Genomic DNA, 21638 nt, shown 5'->3' with positions numbered 1-21638 from the left:
AATCTCGCTCCTAAATTGTAATAATCCAATAATTTATCTTCCACTAGCTTTTACAGTTCACAAATCTATTTTTTTACAATCCAATATAATCCATTATCTATAAGCTATTTTTCACAATATTTGACTAAAACAAATATGTTCTTAATAGAATGAAATCCTCTAACTTCACAATCTAGCGAATTTAGGGCGTGTTTGGCATGTTGAAACGTTTCACTTTCTTGCGTGAATCGATAGAATCAGTTCCAAACGGTGTTACGCGCGAGCTATTCTCGTGAGAAACGGCTGAAAAGTTTCACCGATTTTAGCTTGCGCGTGAGAAATGGCTTGAGGCCAGTTCTGCTAAAGAAACGGACCAAGATTTAATCCTTTTCAAGTTCTACAAGTTAAAATGGGTCGCATTTGAATTGTTCTTCATCTATAAAAAATTTATATGAACTATATCTATCTCTGTGAATTTTTCAAAAAAATAACTTAATTTTGATGTTTGTTTTAAAAATCTGAATTCATACAGCTAGCTAAATAGTTTTAACAAGTAATTTTGATTCACCATAAAAACGCTTTTAGAGAGAATCAGAATCTAAAATATTTCTAAAAAAAATCTGTATCACTACCAAACGGGTCATTAGATGACTTCAAATCGACGCGGGTCGTTAGATTAGAGCCAATTCAGAGAGCTGAAGTCAGAAGATTTGATCCGTCCCTAATGCAGCAGGTGCACCGTGATTAAACGCAACAAGTACGTGAGGAACGGTGATCCGTCCCTAATACCGTGATTGGCGCTGCTGCTGCTGCGCTTTTGTGTGTGGATTGGGTGGCGCGTGGCCGGAAAACGAGCCGAGCAACCGACGAGGACGGTGAGGTGAGGCAGAGACAGGCAGCGGTTTCGCGATGCGGAAGGCAGGCAAAAGTACGTGAGGAACGGGGTCGCAGCGCGTGCCGGTGACAAGCAAGGCCGTATCGTTGCGGTTACTGACTGTGACACGCAGAGTGAGTCTCGTGTTGCAATTAACGTTGGTCCACGCTCGGGACAGTCAAAGATCTTTGGCGTACCGCGCCGCAATTACATGACATTCCAAGGTCTACACGGAAGATTGCATGCCAAAGTTTAGCAAGGAAGAAGGCAAGGGAAGAGACAAGCAGCTTCGGGAGCACAAACGCGCACTGTGAAAAACGCCTGTTCCCGGTAATCGCCCGCCAGCTGGCACGTTGCGTCATTAATTTATCCATTAACCCATACGTGCCGTCGCATCGGGACCGACGCGACAGGACCGTGAATCGGAGAGCCGCAGCTCGAGCCGTTCGCCCTGCCCTGCCCTGCGCACGACACATTGCCACAGTAAAGCCAGCCGGAAATTATGACGACGTGCTCGCTCGCCCCTCTCCTATCACACCCACCCCAACCCAACCTGTCAAAAGAAGGAACGGCAGCTGCTGCGGCAACAAATCACAGTTACCGATGCCCCCCAACCAAACCGTAGATAAACCCCACCCCATGATGGCCGACGCTCGAAAAGGAGGGCAAATCAGCGAGAAACCACGGCGAATTCAGGCACTATCGTCGTCATGATCGCCAGCGTTGATCGATCGTGCACGCACTGTGCGGAGATGGGAAATCCCAGTCAATCCGGTTCGCGATGGTCCAAGGGGCAAGGCGTGCAGTGCTGTGACTAGTGTGCGTGGCCGTGTCCCGTGTGGGTGTTGTGCTGCTAATGTGGCCGCTGATTTTGCCCCTGACCCCCGTTTGGACTAGCGTGTCCAGGGGAACTAGCATTGTGGCCTGGGAATAAAAGGCACTTTGAAGAACCACCATTGCAGGAACAGAACAGCACAGTACTGGTAGCTTAGATAGATCTGATGTTCATGTACGGGCATTGAAGATTGATTATGCTCGGCGTTGGCGTGTGGGTTAAAGCTGAATGACTTCAGGAGTTCAGGTCATATGCAGGCCCCTCTCTGAATTTCCCTGTCTCTGCTAGTACTCTTTTCGTCCACAGGATGGTCTTTGATCCCCTCTGGTGGCTGTAATTGTTTGGTCCACTCGTTGTGCATGCATGGAAGATAATGCATTACAAATGAGCTCACACAGGACATATATACAGAGAAAGGTAAAGCAAGATTCCGGGCCAATTCATGTTACTGTAGAGGCTCACGGAGTCACGGGTGCAGCTATGCAGTCACTTATATAGTTTTTTTCTTTGAAGAGAAAAGCAGTCACTTGCACCGTACTTTCAGGCTACGAATCTTAATTGCTGCGATGACCTTGCAGCCAAAAAAAAAAAAAAAAACCGTAGTACCAGTGTACCACCACCTTGATAGTCAATGGCTCAAACAGTCCAACGATGAGAAACCAAAATGGCCCCTACCGTCTGTGTCCACTGTAGGCGCACACTTGGCAGCTTTTACGCAGCGTCCATATCGTCTCGCCCTCTTCTCCTACTGCAGCAGGTAGTTGGCCATGGAAAAGGAGAGAAAATACAAAACCTAGCAATGATGCTGATGAAAAAGATGCTTAGAAAAAGGGCCAAGTAAAGACGTGTAAAGCCATGCATCACCTAAACAGCTGCGACTGGTAAACTAAAGCACCAATTAAGGTGATAAATAAATATGTTTATAGTATTGGGGACGCTTGCCTTTCAATGGCACCAACTTTGCATTCACCAGCTCATCTATGAGTGCCTGCTCGCCCACTCACTCACCTTCTTTACGTTTCCGCTAGGGAGATGGCAGATTGGCAGCACCGTGCTTGTCCCCGGTTGTCACCTGACTTTCTCACGCAGTAATTGTTCAGCATGTTGTTTCTGTCAGGTTTCGTTGCTTTGGTTGACCCGTAAACTGCTTGGATGAATAATCTATGCATATGCCTCTCGTTGTGCCTGCCTTGTGAGCATTTGCTTTCAAGAAGATAATATATGAGCTGCTAATGGTAGAAAATTTAAAGTACTAGATTCCTTTATCCTCTCAAATCTTGGCCCATCGAAAAAACAGTAACAATTATTGAGACAATCTTCCAATTTAAAGTGGTCAAAACACACATATGGAATGCCAGAAGATAACACTACTATTTTGGTACTTGAGAGGAATCTTTTCATCTGAATTTCTGAAGAAAGAATTCAGTGATGAGGTGAACGAAGAGAGAGAAGCTGGCAGCGCATTTAGGTGAGGTTCTTTACGTAATTTTGCCCAAAGTGGCAAGGGGAAAGATAAAGAACAGGGGAATCCTACCCAAACGGAGAGAAACTAGGGAAGGAGGAAAGCAATGGCAGCGCGCATTCCAGCCGTATATTCCCCGGGAAGTACCGCTACTCCACACAGCACGAGCCCCCGTCAGAAAGGCAGCAAAGCACGCGCCGAGCGACAGGCAGACAGGCACCAAAGAGGGAGGGAGACACCATCCCTCCTTTACCGGAAAACCGTGCAAAAATAGCCTCTCACGAAATGCCCATGAACAGTCGCTGATGAGCAGCTTCTTTCCATGCAGTTGAATCTGAATAAAAGATGTCAAACTGCTAGTAGTAATAGGTTCGGTAATCTACGTAGATGACAACGATAGAGTTGCATGTAAAATTCAGTAATCACTGCTAAGATTAACTTTCATTTGGTTGCCCAGGGTGTTGGTTTCTGACGAAATGGATGGCATGGTCCAAGCGGCACATGCCAGGCAACTCCGTTCTCGATCGGGTGCACCGCTCAAGACACGTATCAGCTTTTGACTTATATATCTCCCTGATGGTGCCACGAGGGCCCCACGATGTATGTGTATTATGGCTGCGTGAGGTGCTGTGCCGACGGACGAGGGACCCGATCCCCTGCTGTAGAGAGACAACGTATTTTACTGTAGCATCTGGAATAGTAAAATGTGAGTAGATGAATAGTTATCTGCAGTGGTACTATAGACAAAGTATTGTATCACATTATTCTACTATACTGTAGCAGCGATTTTTGCTGGTTGTAGTTTGTTTTAGCATATGATCTGATCCGTTTATTTTTATATGACGGATGAGAAATGGTCTAATATATTTTACTGTAGCTCAGCAACTGCATCTACAGATATGCAGATGGGACGGATGAGGGCGATGGAAACTCGGAATCCAACAGCATCCTTTCGTCACCAGCCTGCATTTTAAATTGACTTTCAGACTACCCATGATTAGGATTACACGGAACCTATGAATTTCACAGAAGACTACAGAAATTCTATAGCGAGGAATTGTAAAGTATAAATTCTAGCGTTGCGAAAAGGGCTCTACCGTTCTAGCGCGTCAGAACATTTCAAAAAAAAAAAAATCCTCGTTTGCTGGAGTAGGGCAGAAACTGAAATGCGGGCAAGGAGGGAGATCATCATACGTGGCGAGTTGCTTCCACGCTTTTCATGCATATACCAGGGAAGAGATACTGGTTCCTGATTTCTCATGCATCAGCAATGCCTCGTTTTGCTGTAACAAGGCAAGATATGGTGGCACTTCACATGAATCCTCGTTTCATGCATTCTCACCCGAATTTATGCTTCTGCCAAATGCCAACCAACCATGACATTGGTGGAATTGAGACGCCACAATCCTTCCAGACATGACTTGTAAATATTAGCAGGCGAGGAATAAATACAGGAGAGCCTTTTAATTAAGCGTCTAAAACTGAACACAGCTCATAAGTTGATGTAATAAATACTAGCTTGGTATGAAATTGATTCGCACACCTCACTTTCATACTTTTCTCATGAGCTGCATAATACGTTGAAATGTAATTTTGAAACTATTTAGTAGACAACTTCTATAGTAAAGTTATCTTTTTAGTAATATTTTCATATTTTTTAATTTGTGTATGAAGTAAATGAATGGTGTGGGGTAGTCTTTTTAATTTTTAACTTATGAGACCGTTGTTTCACCAAACAATGACATGTTCCTCTCGCCTCTCTCATCCGTATCACATAAAATCCTATGACATTATATGATTTTTTTTTAATATGTACTAATGTACTTGAACAAATGTGCAGCCATTACACAATCCAACTAACCATGTCTTGTGGCACTTGGATTACAGCCAGAGATATTCAATGCAAAGGATGCTCAAGCAAGAAAAGATATTCAATGCTAAAGAGCAGCTCCAGTAGCTACGCCATGCGGCATCATCGTCAAATTTCACCATCGATCCAAAGAACGGGCCTCCAACAGCTACGCCATCCGACTGGCCATCTCGCCTTGCTCATTCGGCAAAAATAGCGCCCCCTCCATGCTTGCCATCACTATTGTTTCTCCCGTGCACTCGGTGGGAGGAGAGAAGGCAGCACGTTGACCAAAATGCTTCAAAAATTCAATCTTCTCCCCTCTTATAAATTCAAAAGGTGAGCTTTTGAAGCTCCTAAAATCACAAAATCACAATGTCTTTTCTGCTCATAGAATAAATAACAGAGAACCCATTTTAACTGATTCCAACTAAAAATCTCTTACAAAATTTAAATAAAAATTTCCAAATTTGGCTACTTGTGTACTTCGCTTGAATTTGTAGGCTTAAATTTAATTCTCAAAAATCAGAAAAAATTCATAAATAGTCATCTAAACTAATGTACCAATTTTTAAAATTATTGGAACCCTACGTTACATGGAGAAAATAGTCGTAAAATATAGGTACATGAGATATAGATAATGTGATTTAGCTAGTCTGCTAGAATGTGTAGAAATATAGAAAGAAAATCTTTTAAAATAAATAATTAAATAAAAATATAAAAAGTAAAGTTTAGCTAATCTGTTGGAGATACTGTCAGGATAAGCGTAGCATGCTGCAGTACAGGTAAAGGAAGAGAGAGCGCGCCTTGCTCTTGCAAGACTCCAAAAGGGACGGGGCAGGGAGGTCATGTGAACGACAACACGATACGGACCTCTAATCTTGGCCGTTCTTAAAGGAGCTAATTCTAATGGGGGAGTATTTAAAGGTTTTAGTGGGGGAGGAATGGGATCCTTGCAAGACCCAGAGTGAGAAAGAGACAGACAGAGGCAGAGAGAAATAAATAAATCCGAATTCAGCCAAACTTCTCTCTCTCCCACCTCCCTTGCATCCTCTCATTACCACCCCCACCCTCCTCCCCGTCTTTCTCCTCCCCGTCTTCCTCTTGACAAATTTTCCTCCACTCATTCCCTTCCTGTTCTTCTCCGCCCACCCCACCGATGTCTCTCTGAATTCGGTGTCGTCTTACCCACCGTCTCTGCCTCTTTCTCTTGCAATCGGTTCTTGTTTCCTCCGTTTTCTGGGTTGAATATCTCTTTCTCTTTCCCTAGGGAGGATCAAGAAACAGGAGAGGGAGAGAGAGAGGGAGGAAAGAAGAGAAATCGGAACAAGTTTCTTCTTTTGCCTGGATTGCGAGCCTTGCAAGTTGTTAAGAAACTCTGGACCAGTTTCCGGTATGGTTTGTTGCTTCTCTCTTTTAGTTTTTTCTAGCCTTACCTGTTGATTTTACATGCCAAAACACTCTCTTTCTTTTGTTTGAGACCATGATTCCTTGGTAATATGTGTTTTTTTCTCGTTGATTCCTTCTTATTTCATTCCACCAGTAGTTGTCCATCGAGCCTGGATATGCCTGTTGTTGAACTGTCAAGAGTTCTTGTTTTTTCAGAAACAAAATTATGAAGTTCCATCTCTGGAGAAAAAAAACATATTTTCTTTGGTGCGATACAGGGATGTCTTGGGTGTTATCCGTTCGGTTAAACTTCCTTCTCCGTTGGTTATCTCTCAATTTCGTGATCAGAGAATCGATCTTTTCTCTTTGAAACCGTGGATGGCTACTTCCACCTTTTCCTTTATTTTTGCTTCTTTTACTGCGTCCTTTTGCAAACCGATAGTGAAGGGAAATAAATGCAAAAGAAAAAGATTGTATTTTTTGAGCGTCCATAGAAGCAGTGGGGCCCATCGTGCATGCGGTCCATCTGTTTAGGTCGCTTGCATTGTACATACACCGTGCTTTCGTCCATTAAAATGCATGCATCATCACAGCTTTTGCTTACAATAGCAACCCAAACCCTCGTTGAATAGTTTGGTGCATGTATACAGCCACACACCTCATCAAATGCGGTCCATGCCAAGATTGCTACAGTCAAACTAGCTACTATCCTCATTGAATAGTTGCTGTCCACTACTCGTTGTAAAACCAAAACGAGTGCAGTTACTTCCGTATAGTAACAAACAAGAGTGGTATTACAATATTTTGGAGAGCGCATAAGGGTTGCCTGTATTTACAGGAAGCATATCTTGGTGTCAAATCTTAAGGGATAGCCTAGATAAACTATATCATTCCGCGTTACATCCATTTCAGTCTACTATTTTCTTGTGTTCCTTGATAGAGGATGATTACAAATCTGTCCCAAATTTATAATGTGTTACTTACATTTACAGGTCATTTAAACAACTGGAAAGAGGAACATCTGAGATGCTACGGCAACGGATCAATTGATACCTCGTTGCCGTAGCTTGGACAAAATAATTTCAACAATGCAAGGGCAGAGGAATTCTGTCGAGCATTATGCTGATGTTTTTGGATTTGACATTGGATCTGGTTCAGGCAACCCTGTCATGGACCAACAGACATATTGGAATAATGTTCTTGAATCAGTAGAATCACAGAATCTTCAAGGTTATCAGATGAACCACAGTGACGCTGCCATCCCATATGGAAATGAAGCACACCGAGATGATGGTGCATTTCTTGGTTTCTGGGAGTCAGGCGAAGCTAGTTCAAGTGGCAGCTCACTAAACTATGGGAACTCTAACAATGTAAAAACAGAGCATCTTAACATCGGTGGTGGCCTGAGGATTGGCGACAGACGACTGGTAGCTGAAAATAATATTTCTCTTGATGCGGATATAAACCTTAATGCCAACGTTAATGATCTATGTGGTCAAAGTTCAAATGTTAACTGTGCCTCTCAAGGTCCTGAGCAGTATGGTGGCTGTGAGCGCAATGGTACAATTCCTCAGCCATCTGACCTGAGGTTACATCCATACAGGACATTCCTACTAGGTGCAGAGCAACCAGACTCTTTTACCTCTTTGAATCCCAGCGAAAATCCTTTGGGTGATATTTCACTAATGCCAGAGGGCATTGATCAAAGACCAGGGAGTCCCCTGGACGGTCGCCGACTTGCGTGCAAGAGAAAAAATATTGAAGGAGCCAATGGGCAGAGTTCAGCTGGTGCTAGCACAAGTTTTTCCCACAGGAACAGTAATGCCTTCAATAACATTGTTTCTTCAAGTTACAATACTGCTCCTATCAGAAATTCATCTTCTCCGGATTGCTTGTTGGTTCCAAGTCCCATTGAAGATCAACCCCCGCGTTATGGAACTAATGCAGGACTCTCATCTAGTAGCTATGATCCTAGTGGAGGCATTAGCAATACAGGGAATTCACAGAGAAGTTTCCGGGCAAGAACTACCATGGCTCAACAGTTTGCTCCCTGTAGTGTATGGCCCTCTTCAAATGCTATTAGGCTTTCTAATTCATGGAGTCATCAGCCGCCTCACCTGCAGAGTGCATTTGATGAGCCACAAGAGGTAATTCCTGTGGTCAGTAGCCTCAACTTGCAATACCAACATCCAGTAAATGTTGTTCCTGGTGTTCCGCAAGCTGCAAACCGTTTCACTGGTCATGGAGCTTCATCATCGAGAGCTGGCAGTTTGGAGAACAGAATTATTGGTGGTGAAGAGGTCACCAGGAGGAATGTGGTGCCTACCAACTTCTCTGATTTGGTCCCCCCTGCTGCAGTAGACTTGAGGCATTTGGTGCCAGAACCATCTAACTGGAGTTCTGATGGTCGAGGCACTGCAATATCAGGAAATACTCCTCCTGTACCAAGAGCTAATACTAATTCAACAGTTAATCCACCAGCAGGATTCACTCACCAAAACCTGAATAGACGCCATCCTCGAAACTTGTCAGAGGTGAACTTTTCTCCATTTTTTGCATTTAGCTTTTCAATTTGATTGCTTGCTTTGTTTGCAATCTGCTGATTTTTAATTCCCTTATAGGAGATTGGTCGTCTATCTGGAGCACTACGTGGTCATCAATCCCCACGCTTAAGGTCAGGGTTTCTGTTGGAGCGCCAGGGTGAAGGTGTTTGGGGTGTTCCTCTATCAATGAGGAGTAGGGAAGGAAGAAGGTTAATGGAGGTATGTTGATTGTTTCTCTTCTCTCTCCTGTTCTTCATCTAACTTCTTAAGAACAAAGACCAGAAAAGGTTTAGTAAATCCACATGAAACATATAGAAGCATCATCATCTGTAATTCTGTGTGATAGTAAAGAGCAAACTAAATTAATCTGGTTATTAGAACTTTCTGCCTGTAAAGTTCTTCCATGTTTTCAGCTCTCTTTGTCATATTTGTGTTTGTCCAAGCAAGCCACCCTATTCTATTACCAGGCACAATTTGGAGAAGCTTGTCCACTAGAAATGTTTTATTTCATCTGTTCCTGTTCATGTTCCCTTGACTGATCATGCATGCTTTTTCACGCTGACCTGCCAATGTTTTTTTTATCATGTATCTGCAAATGTTCTCAGCACTGCCGGTTGATGCATTTTTTTCCCTTTCTGGTTTCACTGGTGTTGTTATAGAAAAGGAGGCAGACTTTGTGGTTTTTATATGCCACAAGATTTTTGTCTTATGTTTTGATGCAAAATACCGTGTAAGGCTACGCTTTTTCTTCTCTATGCTTGTTTTTTCTCGCATTTGGTAACTAGTGATATGTTCATGTAAAGGATGACCAGTTCATTGTTTTATGCCAATCCATATAGTTCTAACTTGTTAACTTGTCAACAGATTCGGAATGCACTTGAAATGATTCATAGAGGGGAGAATGTAAGATTAGAGGTCAGTAACATCAGTTCCCATCGAAGTTTCTTAGCTCTATTTGCTATTATTATTTTGGCTATACCACAAACATTACTAAACAGTAAGGCTGTTCTTTGAGGATTTTGTCTTCTTTTGGACTATTTGCTTCCCAAACAGTATGAAAATCGAATTGTAATTTTCTATAATTTTTAATTCCGAATTTAGCTATTTATTAATCGTATTTAATATGAACTTTTTTGGTTTAATCTAGATCCTTTTCTTTTTTTTGATTAACGTGGTAATTTCGTGACCTTGAGAGCAAATGTGGATGCTCATTTCCCCCCGCAAATATTAGGATAATAGATAAATATCAATATATAACATTTAACATGTTGAATGTCATATCTTGTCCTAAGATGAGAAGTTCTTGAATGCCACTCTGTCATTTCATCAATTCAGAAGTTTTTGGTTGCCGTTGAGTTTTTATCTCTGCTTATTCTTGAGCGATTTACTTCTTACTAAAATATTTTGTATGTATCTGTTCTTGAACAGTCTATTTTTTATGGAGGCGTCGATATTCATGACAGACACAGGGAGATGCGCCTTGACATAGACAATATGTCTTATGAGGTTTGTTTTCCTAGTGAAACATGACCTGTATCTTCGCTGAGCTAAAATCTAATCAATATGGCTTCTTTCTTTCAGGAGCTGTTAGCACTGGAGGAAAGAATAGGAAATGTTAGCACTGGCCTCAATGAGGAAGCAGTGACAAAGCTGCTCAAGCGAAGGAAATTTTCATCATGGAGATTAAAAGCATCTTCGGACCATGAGCCATGTTGTATCTGCCAGGTATCTATATTCTCCTGAGCCTACCAGAAACTTATGCCTTTTCAGTTGGCCATAAGCATTTCAGTCAGAAACATCAAGCAACTTGAATGGTTTAAGTATGTACATTCAGTTTTGTCTCCAAGTATGTTGGTTGAAGTGACAGTGACAACTGATTCTGTTAATCAATCAGGTCTCTGAAGTGTAATTGAGAGTCTGGACAACATGGTCAACTTTTGTATTTGTGGAATTAGGAGTTAGGGAGTTATCTGTGTTGCCCCTTGAGGTGCCCACACCCTTTTTGTAGTGTTTGAGGCAAAATGATTACAATCCAACTCAAGACAAATCACATTAGACTACAACTCAAACGACTAATCGTCTCTAATATGGACTGGAATTTAGACCCTACTGTTAACTTCTTTTACTGGGAACCCTACTATGGACTGACCAACAAAACTTGTAGCGGAAAGTTTGGTTTGATGATTTTTCAGGACTGCCGGCATTGTTATAAATTGGTGCGTAAGTATTTGTTGTCTGGTATTAAATTGTTTTGCAAAGTCCAAAGATTTTAGGGGAAAAAAATGCTTGCTTTTGCCAGTCAACATGCACCTCTGAAACTTTGTAAGGTGCAATTTTCCTCGAGATCATTGCTGTATTTACAGGCATGAGACATCTGTTAGGAAAGCAGAGCAGCTCGCATATGGTACTGTATCAATTATGATCAAGCTTCGTTCTCTTGAGTCCTCAAAGCAATGGAATAGCTGAGCGAGGCTATACACTTATCTTCTTTTTTCCTGTTTAAACAGGAGGAGTATACTGATGGGGACGATCTCGGGAGACTCGACTGCGGGCACGACTTCCATGCTGGTTGCATCAAGCAGTGGCTGGTGCTGAAGAATCTGTGTCCAATCTGCAAAAACACCGCGCTAAAGACCTAAAAGCAGAAGGAAGCAACAAAGTCTCGTCAGAGGCACCCATGTTCATGTTCATTCGATTGCAAAATCATTTACCGATTCATATTACTGTGTTTTTTGGTTGGGAAATTTTGCCATTCGCCTACAATTCGAAATGAAAAAAAAATGGTCCCTGTAAACTGTTGTTGCAGTAAATAATCCCTGGAATCTGTCTCAGCATTTAGCCAAATATTTACGGCTGATATAATGGATGTCGTAGGTTTTGAACTTGGAAAAGGTCATTCATTATCGCTACCTCGTGCTGCTTTTGCATGATCTGTTATGCATGTGCAGATGTGCTGAAGCTTATACCTGTTTTCCGATCAAGCATGTTGCTTGCATACCTCTTGTTTGAGAACTCAACAAACAAGGCTTGCTCCTGGGATCTTGGTTGCATTGAGGTATTGCCACTTGTTTGAGAACTCAACAAACAAGGCTTGCTCCTGGGACCTTGGTTGCATTGAGGCGGCACGGCGTCGGCGCGTGGTCTTCTCTTGGACGAGTTTTCCAAGCATGGCTTGGCTGGCTTTTGGATCGATCCCATGCATCCGTTGCACCTGTATTTGTTTCTTGTCGGCGACGGGCGCCACGCCGGCACGCAACTCTCGACGTCGTCGCTGTCCGTCCATGATCCATCCAGGCAAGTCGTTGGTCTTGTGGTGGCTGAGCTTTGGGGCTTCCTTCGTGGCCACACACGAGCATGGGCAGCCGCGCCAAGGCATCGGCGCCGTCGCGGAGCACGACTCAATTTGATCGGTGCCCGACGCCGCACAACTGGCAGGAGCACGTCCGCTTCGGCGTTGACGGCTCGCTCCAGTCGCTGGAGGCTGGACTCATCTGAAACAGGCCCAATTCCAGAGCAGGCCCGGTTCAGAGAGCACCCGTCTGATCGAGAATGAACGATGGAGATCCTGAGCGCGATAGCAAAATTTGGGTGCAGGTGTCGGGTCAATTGCGTCTAGGGTGCCCAAGTGAGGCCCTCCCTTTTGACGCAGTGCAGCACAGCAATAGCATCCTCTCGATGATGGCTTGTTGGGTATGATCGGGAGGAGGATGCCAAGAAGACCGATAAGGAGGTCGCCTTCCCTTCGCATAGTGCAAGGATGTAGAAAATGTAATAGAGGAACGTATCGAATTCTATGCTTATGATCTGTGAATACAATGATGCAAGGAACATGAAATGCTATTGAAATTTTTTTTAAAAAAGAATCTAAAACCATCAGCTTAAAAAGGTTTCAAAAAAGCACTTCGCTTAAATGGGGTTTACGAGGAACAGAGGATGGATTCGACAAAATCTCAAATTTCTAACACGTGAAGCTCGAATCATTCAGCAAAAAATGGCACATGGTCCTTAGAGCCTAGAACCCTTTTTTTACAGATCCTTGATTCCATAGCACCAAAAGCTAAAGGCGAGCCATATCTGTAGAATCTACTGAATGATTTGTTATCCATTGCAGCAGAAAGGAAATGGTCCGACAAAGTCGGTCAACTCCTGTGCACGGCTCCATGCTTCAGTTGAGCTCTCCAACGAGTCAGAATTTTTGCAGCTCCAGCTTATATAGTTGCTACGCTAGAAGCAGAGTCCGACCCTACATGACCTAAGAGACACAAGGCCCATTGTTTCTCCGACACTATCCATGGGAAGTAGCAGAACCGTGGTGGGCACCGCTTACAGAAATTGCTTTGCTGTCACTGCTTCTCCGGTCCATATTTCCATTACGAGCAGCATGTGCTCATAAACTGCATCTCCAGGCCCAGAAAAATCACGACAGTTGCCGCCGATCCGTTCCCATCCCAGAGCCATGGGATCCCGTTGAGATGCCGACCACTCGTGCACGACCGGACGGCTGCGTCGTTGAGCTACACAAAGTTGGTGGTGCTTGTCATGCAAAATGCAATTGCGACTATCATCCATCATGGCGCTTTCGTTTCCAATGTGGTGGCCTAACACCTCATCACGCTCATCACGATAATACTGGCACTGTTGCTCCCCCTAACCATCTATCTAACTACTACCTCATCACGATTAGCGATCAGATAAGCGAGACAAACATGGCTCAACACGATGCCCTGATCCATCCATGATTGTGTCCGCAGCTGCCTGCACACGAAGGAAAGGAGAGGAGAGGAGAGGAGAGGAGGCCGAGTGCGGCGGCCGGCCGGCCAGCCTGCCTGCCCTAACGCGGATTTGCAGACAACTGGATTAATAAGCAAAGGCAGCAGTGGAATTAGTTTATCCAGGTAGCAGCAGTGGCGGGAGTAAACAAAGCAGGGGAGGAGGCTGGTTTTGATTTGATTAATCAAACTAGTGGAGTACTAATCGCTGCTTATCTACTCGAACACAATCAGAGGAGAGAGATGACTTGTTTTTCTAATCACCGTTACAGCTGTTCTTTTTGACATTTGGAAAGACCGCCACATGAAGCCGCCGCCTCCGTCTCCACCTCCCTACGCCGTCCAGCTCGTGCTTATCCAAAACGTATCGAAAAATCTCGCCGCGCCACCGCCTCCGGCACCGCAGGCTCCGGGGATGGACGAATAGGTAGGTGGGTGGATCCGGTGGTTGTGCTGGATCATATGCGGAGACGGAGACGCCATGTTCTTGGCGTCGTGGGAGTGAAGGTTGAGTCTTGCGGTGGCTGGGCTTGCTTCACTCGGCGTCAGAGCTCTCCGGGCTGGGTGCCCGGTTTAGATCCGGGTTCTTGGTGCGCCCGCTCCACGCCGCCCGCTGCTGCTTCTGCTGCTGGTGATGCTCTTCGGCGTGCAGCTGCAGCTGCGAGTGGTGGTGCTTGCGCTCGCGGTGGTGCGCGGGCGTGACCATCACGCCGGTCTGGAGCGCGTCCACGCGAGAGCCAACCTCGATGGCCTTCTTCCGGATCGAGGCCGCGGACAGCGTGCCGCCGTCGGAGTCGCGGGGTTCGCCCTCGGACAGCGCCAGCGCGGGGATCTCATCGGGGAAGTTGAGCCGCGCCGACCGCCCGCGCAGGTAGAACACGGCCGTGTCGTAGGCGCGCGCGGCTGCCACGGGCGTCGCGTACGAGCCCAGCCAGATGCGCGTGCGCTTGTGCGGCTCCCGGATCTCCGCCACCCACTTGCCCCACTTACGCATGCGCACGCCGCGGTACTGCCGCCGCGGCTGCAGCTGCTGTTGCTGCTGCGCCGGAAGCTGCGTCGCCGGCGTCATCGCCTGCTCCTCCATCTTGACCGCCGCCGCCGCCGCCGCCGCTGCAGCCGCCAAGGGAGCCATAGCTGCCGCAGCAGCAGCCGCGGCCGCCGCCGACTCCTCGCTGGAAGAGCGGTACTCGCCCTGCATGAGCGAAGCCACCGACCGAGCCGCCGCCTCTGCCTCTCTCTCCTCTCTCCTGCTGGGCTGTGCAGCAGCAGTGGTCTCGGTGGTAGCTTTTGGCGTTGGCCTGGTTTTCTTCTTCTTTCTCGCTATCTATTTGTCCGGCGGTATTTGTATTGGGATTTCGTGGGTGGGGATATGATTAGAGTTTGGTTGGGATAGATAATCATAAAACTGCTCGGCGGGGCAAGGCGTCGACGGCAGGCAAGCCTGTACTGTGCTGTTTGGAAGGGAGCCTGAGCGGCACACAAATTGTTAGGTCCACCGGCTAACTTGCATCCAGACATCGGACAGGTCGATACCATCCGGAATGGACGACAACTGTGCAAACAATATTAGCTTGTAATCCTTCAGGTCACAAGTACATGTCGTTTTATAAAGATTTGGTCAAATTTTTAAAACTTTAATTAACAATAGTTTTCAAAATATTTAATTTAAAAACTTTAAAATTATATATGTAGATTTGTCTTGAACAATGCTTTTATAATATCATAAATTCAATGAATTTTATAAATATATTTTAATAAAAAATAATGATCAAAGTTATATATTAGAGATCGTGTATTATCCAAAATAATGTGAGTTTTGACTCGAGAGAGTAGGTGTATTAACATTATTTCTCGATATACTAGTATTGCGTAGTCAGAATCAAAATGGTTGCTTCAAAAAATGTTTCAAGTAATGAAAAATCAATGTACATGGTCAACCATGAATTTGCTTCCGTGCCAGTAGACACATCTAGGTGTGTTTGGTTAGTCAGAGGAGGTTTCGCAGAGTTGCATCATATAAGTAGATTGATCGGAGTTATATTTATTGAAAAGAAAAATATTTGATTATTTATATCTAACTAGACGGACTGAATCGAGTATCTAAATGGTTGACTGAATCTAAGGACGTATAAATAGATATAAGAGTTGAGATTACGATTGTTTACTCGTACGAGATGATTTTGTGATACTGATTAGAGGGTCTATCTGTATGAGCGGATGTAGTTAGACTGCGAAGTGAAGTTCAAATCGAACTTCATTTCCAAGCCAAGATAAGACCGTATATTTACACCCACCAAGCCATACTGCAATAGTAGATGCAGGTAAGCAAACGGACTTTTTCGAGAATCTACACATCGGTTGGGCTAAGATTGAAGAGATATGGAGAACCAAACACACCCTTAATAAATATCGGGTCCAAAATGTGCATGATCATTGCTGAGATTCAGGAGAAGAAGCGTATGGCACTATTGCTCCCCTGCCCTTCTGCTCAACTGTCGCTATTGTTCCTTCGTTCTCCTCGATCGCAGGCTCTCTATAAGCATATGCCCCATCGATTGAGCCCTATTGCCACGCAACAATGTGTTATGGCGAGGCACTATTTTGCCAAAACGATGCCCATATTATTCCATCGCAATGTCATATTTCCCCAACTATAATTCCATCGCCACACCCAAATGGCTTCAGAGCCACCTGCCATTGGCAGTTAGTGCATAGGCTTATTCGCTGCCAAATGTTTTTTCAAGTATTTGAAAGTTTTTTTCTAAGTAAGGGTTCGGAAAAGCCATGTTGAAGGTTCAGTTATATTTTGATTCAAGCCTTTTGAGTTGGGCAATATCAATTTTGAAAGAAATACAAGCTATCAATCATTGCCTGGTCTGTTTAAAATCTACAAATCTTTGGGAGTTCCGAAAGAAAACAATTATTCAAGAACAAGAAAAAAGATTTTATGTTCTGCGCATGCTTTAATGGGATCCTTCTTGGAATATGCAAGTAACATTTTACAAGTCAAAAGAATATCAAGAAATAATTTATGGTGGATCATGATTATCTCCTTGTCACAATCAACCCATATTTCTTCGTCACCAACCCTCATGTACACTTGTAACCATATGGTAACTCTGTTGACCCTGCGCGAGACTAGACACCCGCTGCCTGTAAAACTCGATTCAACTACTTGCTACATAAGCTCCATTCACAGGACAAATGCGCAATGGATTGACCAACGTTTGTGTAGCAACAAGGAATGTTTGGAGAAAAATTGATCGACTTGAGACTATCATAACGACCGTCACTCAGTTCATAATACGAACTTGTGATGCTTTATTTTGCTATGTGAAACTTCAGTTTGAAGCTATGTATCCCGCATCCAATACTTTATATGCTAACTAGTAACGTGGTTTATGCTAATTACGTGGCTAGCTTCGCTGTAATATTGTATCACGATAAATTTTGATTAATTGTAATTTATATGAACTCTTTATTTAGTATTTGATTTTTATAATAATTTGATGTTTTAAGGCTATTTGATATGGATCATTCTTTTTTATATTCTAACCCTAATTTCAATTATTATTTATTTATTTTATTTTGACTCTTTATTTAAATATTTTGCTTCTCACACCGTATGAAAATTGAACTTGTAATTTTTCATAATTTAAAATTCTAAAATTACCTAATTACTAATCATATTTTATACGGACTTTTTAGTTAAATATAGATCATTAGATTTTCATAACAATGAGAGATCTAGATCATTTTTTTTCAAATTAACGTGGCAATTTCATAGGTTTGAGAGCAAATGTGATGGCTTGTTTTTCCTTCATAATTTTAAATTCCGAATCACCTAATTACTAATCGTATTTGATATGTAGTTTTTAATTAAATCTAAACTAGTAGATGTTAATAACATTGAGTGGTTTAGATTTTTTTAAATTAGCATGGTAATTTTATGGGTGTGAGAGCAACGTAATAACTCGTTCTCTCTTTAAATGTTAAGATAACAGATAGATAGTGACATGACAGTACCGATAATTGCTTCTTTTAGGTGGAGTCTCCAGCCGCCGCTTGCATAATTGGGCGGGAATAGCTGGCCGGCTTTCCTGCCCTAGAATCCAAAACCCAAATCATGCAAAACTAAGCGCGAGCTGGGCACGTACCAACCCGACTCTCGAGACGTCAAGGCGTCGCCAGTACGCCGTGGGCCCCGGGGGAGATTCAAGTTTGTCGCGCGAGCCGGCCGGGGAGAGAGCACGTACCGAGCGTCCGAGCGCGCGGCACCCTCGTCGGCACGTACGCATGCTCCTAGCCAGTACGCTAGCTTGATATGCGCCTTGGCCCCGTGGAGCCGTGGCTGGCTGGCTGCTGGCCCTGGCAGGTGAGGTTGGATCGAGCGGCAGCATGCACAGGGACGGCACACGACCAACATGGCGCGCGTGTCGTCGCTTGCGCGCGGCCGGCCGGGGGTGTGGCCTGCTCAAAAAGGAGACCTTGGACCACACTACACGTTGGGATCGAGCTCGATAGGTGGTGAGTAACGTTGTACTACTATGGAAGCTAGTAATAGCTGCTCAACCTCGATTCCACGAGCTAGCTGGCGCGGGGCATCGGTCCGGCTGATCGGCGACGGCGAGGCCAATAGGATCTAAGCTAAAGTGTAACCACCTGTTCAGGTCGAGAAAAGGCGAGCGAGCGGCATGCGTTAAAGGGGCTTTCCGTTGCGGTTTTGCCGTGGGGGACGCCAGCAGCACGCGCGGAATAGACAGCTCCACAGCTCTGCCGTTGCGTTGTGGCATCTTAATTTTCTGGGGAATCTAAATCTAGCGTGGAGCCCTAAAACATGTGGATGATAGTGAGCGTTTACTTGATCAGACTGTTCACAAATAAGATATTTGCGAAAGATTGTGAAAAGACACCAGAACAGTACAGTTTTGTCACAAGATGCTCACGGTGGCAATTTTCCATTTTTTTTTCCTTGTAAAGAAAGGCCAGGAAGTGTATGGCACTGTCAACCGAGTATGTTTACCGAAGTCAACACATGGCCGGCTGCGCGAGACAAAATTACCACTGTAGCCCTTGTACAGGACAGATGAATGAGATAATGATTAATAGTCAGTACGTACTAGTACTTTCCGGTTGAGATTATGAGTGGGCAGGTAAACCAATCACTCAAATCAGTCCAGTACGGCGCAGATCAGAGCTGGGCACTTGACTAATTACACGATCGGTCCTCACATGGCACCGCACCGCACTGCACGGCACCGTGCACCTGGAGTCGGTCAGTAGTTAGTACATGTACCTGTAGCAGTAGCATGGTGTAGCGAAGATAAATCGCCGTACGCTTGGTGCACGTACTAATTTGGCCAACCCCCAACCGCCCGCTCCGTCCGCTCGTCGGCTCGCACCGGCTCCCGCCGACATGAGGTGGGCGGGCGGCACCAGGTGGCGTCGGGGCGATGGGCTGACGCGGGGCGACGTGGACGTGCCCCCCTCGTCCACGGAATCCCCCCGCCCCCACCCACCCTTCCATCCATCCATCCATCTATCCCCTCCCGAATCAGGACACGGACGTCAATTTGCTTGCCAGCGACGGCATCGCGCCCGCCCATTATCAAACCCTAATCATTCACCCTAATGACCTCCGCTGCCAGGTTAGCCCCGGCTAATCACGTCCCATCTCATCTGCCTTTCCATCGCATCTCACGTTACCCAGCTGTGACGGCAGGGTGCTGACGCATGGACCACGGTGTGGCGTAGGGGCCAGGTGGTCTGGCCGGTTGTTCGCGTTATTGCTCGGTCGGCGGGGCAGTGGAACGGCCGGTCCGGATGCGCTAGGGTGGAGGTCGGTGCGACAGCCGGGGCGGGTATTGGTCTATTGGATGAGGAGGAATCCCCGCCTTGTCCGTCCGTCCACCCGCGAGCGAGGGAGGAGGAAGTTGGGTACGCGGGCGTGTGAAGGTAGGTGTGTGCCGCAACTGATTTCAAAGACTTGGGAGCTGGAGCTAGTGGACTTCTGTTAGGAAGTGGCGCAGCGGCCGCAACGACTTGCAGCTCATCAATGATGTCGCATTTACACTGCCCGCGTTTTTGGCTGGCGAAACTCGAGCTGGCGTCACGCCTCTTCCCTGCCGCGTTTGAGGTCGCTCGGATGCCAGCTTCCCTGTAGATCAAATTCAAAATTGCTACTCTACCTGATTAGTAATTCGGTCCTGGACAGGCACCTCCTTTCCTTTGTTTGGATGCTCTGTTTGTGAGTGAGCGCTGCGTCTCTCCCAGCCCGTGTTGAAACCACGCGAGGGGGGTGGGGGGTCCGATATGCACGCAACAGTTTAGTCGGTGTGCCAATCAATATACATGCGGCGTTGAGCTGTATATTCTAAGTGTACCAGCACCTCAAATAACTAACCAGGCGTAGTCATGCATGCATATGCAGTGTGTATACCTAATCGAGGTCTGGTAGCGCCGAACGGGGCGGCAGGCTACTTGCCCTGGCGACTGATCAAGGTCCGGCACAGACAGATGATAAACGCTCGAATAGCAGAGAGTGGCCGGAGCATGCAAAAAGCGAGAGCGATGGGTGAGGGCAGCAACCCATGCGACGCAAGCGGGGCTCGCGACAGGGACGCGCGGAGAAGAGAAGCAAATTCTATACAACTCTGTTTAATAAGGTTCTTGTAATATCTTATATATGTTATCTATCTCGTGATTTAATAGTTAGGTTGAAGGGAAAAAAAATAAATAGTATATATCATCACATGTGAGAAGATCTTTTGTATTATCAGATCTGTAAACTTTAGATAGCAGTAAGAGAGACTGTTGCTATCTTATCTGTGACACCCAATAAACAAAGCCAGCCAGCCGTGGGGTGGAGTAACGAGGAATACAACGAGACGTTCCTTCACTTGTTTCTTTTAAAAATAAATAAAACCTACGAATCATTTGATCATTACTAAACTCGTATCAATAAACGAATGGAATGGGACATGTGGGTGTGGGGAGATGCAGTATATAGATGCGGCACTTAGATGTCCCTTGTCCGGATCCTCCGATGCTCCATCGAGATACGGGACAAAAACTATCAATGTGTCGGCACCCAAAAATTATGTCTTATCATGTACTAAGTAACAGTGTACTATATAGTGTATAGTTTTAATTGTACGCACGTCCTGACGATGGACGTCGTTTGGTGATGCACGGTCTGGCTGAGCCCGTATGCAATGAACCGCAAAAGGGGTTGTTGTTGATGGAGGTTAAATGCTCGAAACCACAATATAGTTGTCAAGAGTTTAATTGAAGAGGAGCAAGCTCCAATCCAATAAATGCGTCTCTTTCTGTCTGAGTATTGGAGGACGTTGTGACGGGACAGCAATTGTAGGCGCTCCTTCCCTTCTCTTCTTTTAGTGCGATTCATCCTCAATTCGAACTTTTGCTTGTATTGTTGGCGTCTCTGATTTCATATCCCGTCCACGTAGCAGGATCTCGGATGAGCTCAACATAGCTCACATTTTGAGTTTGTGTACTTCGTAATATTGAACAAAAACCACTTGTACAACTGAATCACACATGGTACGGACTTCTTCCGATTTGCATAACAGAATCATGGCATGAAATCTTGAACGAACATTATAGTTGTAGACCAAAAGCACCGAGGGTTTTCTGCACGCACAAAACAACAGAACATGTCCCAAGCATTGATTCTGTACGAGATAATGCCCAGCCACACGCGCAGTTCATCCACAATCACAACGTGCAATCGTGGTTGTGTCAATACCACCGTAGGCGTGCAATAGTTCATCTGCCAGAATGTGTTAGGTGGACACACTTCAACTTGTGGAGTACACCGATAGTCAAAAAGGCAAAAGAGAATATGGTGTTGTACGCCTGCGAGAGGATCGTACATGACAGAACCGTGAACAAGCAAGAAAAATAGGAATAGTGTGT

At 45.1% G+C, this 21638-nt stretch overlaps 2 protein-coding genes across 3 annotated transcripts; one reads left to right on the top strand and one right to left on the bottom strand.

The window, feature by feature from the left end:
- Positions 1 to 5947: 5947 nt before the first annotated feature.
- LOC133888554 (probable E3 ubiquitin-protein ligase HIP1) lies at positions 5948 to 11818 on the top strand. Of its 2 annotated transcripts, XM_062328838.1 has the most exons (8): positions 5948 to 6392; positions 7381 to 8922; positions 9010 to 9150; positions 9796 to 9846; positions 10360 to 10437; positions 10513 to 10656; positions 11295 to 11335; positions 11439 to 11675. In XM_062328838.1, exons 2-7 carry the CDS (start codon positions 7477 to 7479, stop codon positions 11298 to 11300), a joined length of 1866 nt encoding a protein of 621 aa, XP_062184822.1. In that variant the 5' UTR covers positions 5948 to 6392; positions 7381 to 7476; the 3' UTR covers positions 11301 to 11335; positions 11439 to 11675. The 2 variants fall into 2 exon arrangements, with proteins under 2 accessions (XP_062184822.1, XP_062184821.1); XM_062328837.1 differs by lacking the exon at positions 11295 to 11335 and having other exon boundaries at positions 5950 to 6392; positions 11439 to 11818.
- A 2027-nt stretch (positions 11819 to 13845) lies between these two features.
- On the bottom strand, positions 13846 to 15082 carry LOC133888555 (ethylene-responsive transcription factor ERF008-like). Its single transcript, XM_062328839.1, has one exon. It carries the CDS (start codon positions 14896 to 14898, stop codon positions 14236 to 14238), a length of 663 nt encoding a protein of 220 aa, XP_062184823.1. The 5' UTR covers positions 14899 to 15082; the 3' UTR covers positions 13846 to 14235.
- Between the last annotated feature and the right edge of the window lie 6556 nt (positions 15083 to 21638).

Source organism: Phragmites australis, chromosome 13, assembly GCF_958298935.1.
Source record: "Phragmites australis chromosome 13, lpPhrAust1.1, whole genome shotgun sequence".
NCBI classification, from domain to species: Eukaryota; Viridiplantae; Streptophyta; class Magnoliopsida; order Poales; family Poaceae; genus Phragmites; species Phragmites australis.
Note: the sequence above shows the minus strand (reverse complement) of the source record. Positions and strands in the feature narration are given on the sequence as shown.

Coding starts and splice junctions, on each gene's coding strand:
- LOC133888554 (XM_062328837.1), top strand. CDS start 7,477: ATGCAAGGGCAGAGGAATTCTGTCGAGCATTATGCTGATGTTTTTGGA. Junction 8,923..9,009: donor ATCCTCGAAACTTGTCAGAG/GTGAACTTTTCT, acceptor ATTCCCTTATAG/GAGATTGGTCGTCTATCTGG. Junction 9,847..10,359: donor GGGAGAATGTAAGATTAGAG/GTCAGTAACATC, acceptor GTTCTTGAACAG/TCTATTTTTTATGGAGGCGT.
- LOC133888555 (XM_062328839.1), bottom strand. CDS start 14,898: ATGCAGGGCGAGTACCGCTCTTCCAGCGAGGAGTCGGCGGCGGCCGCG.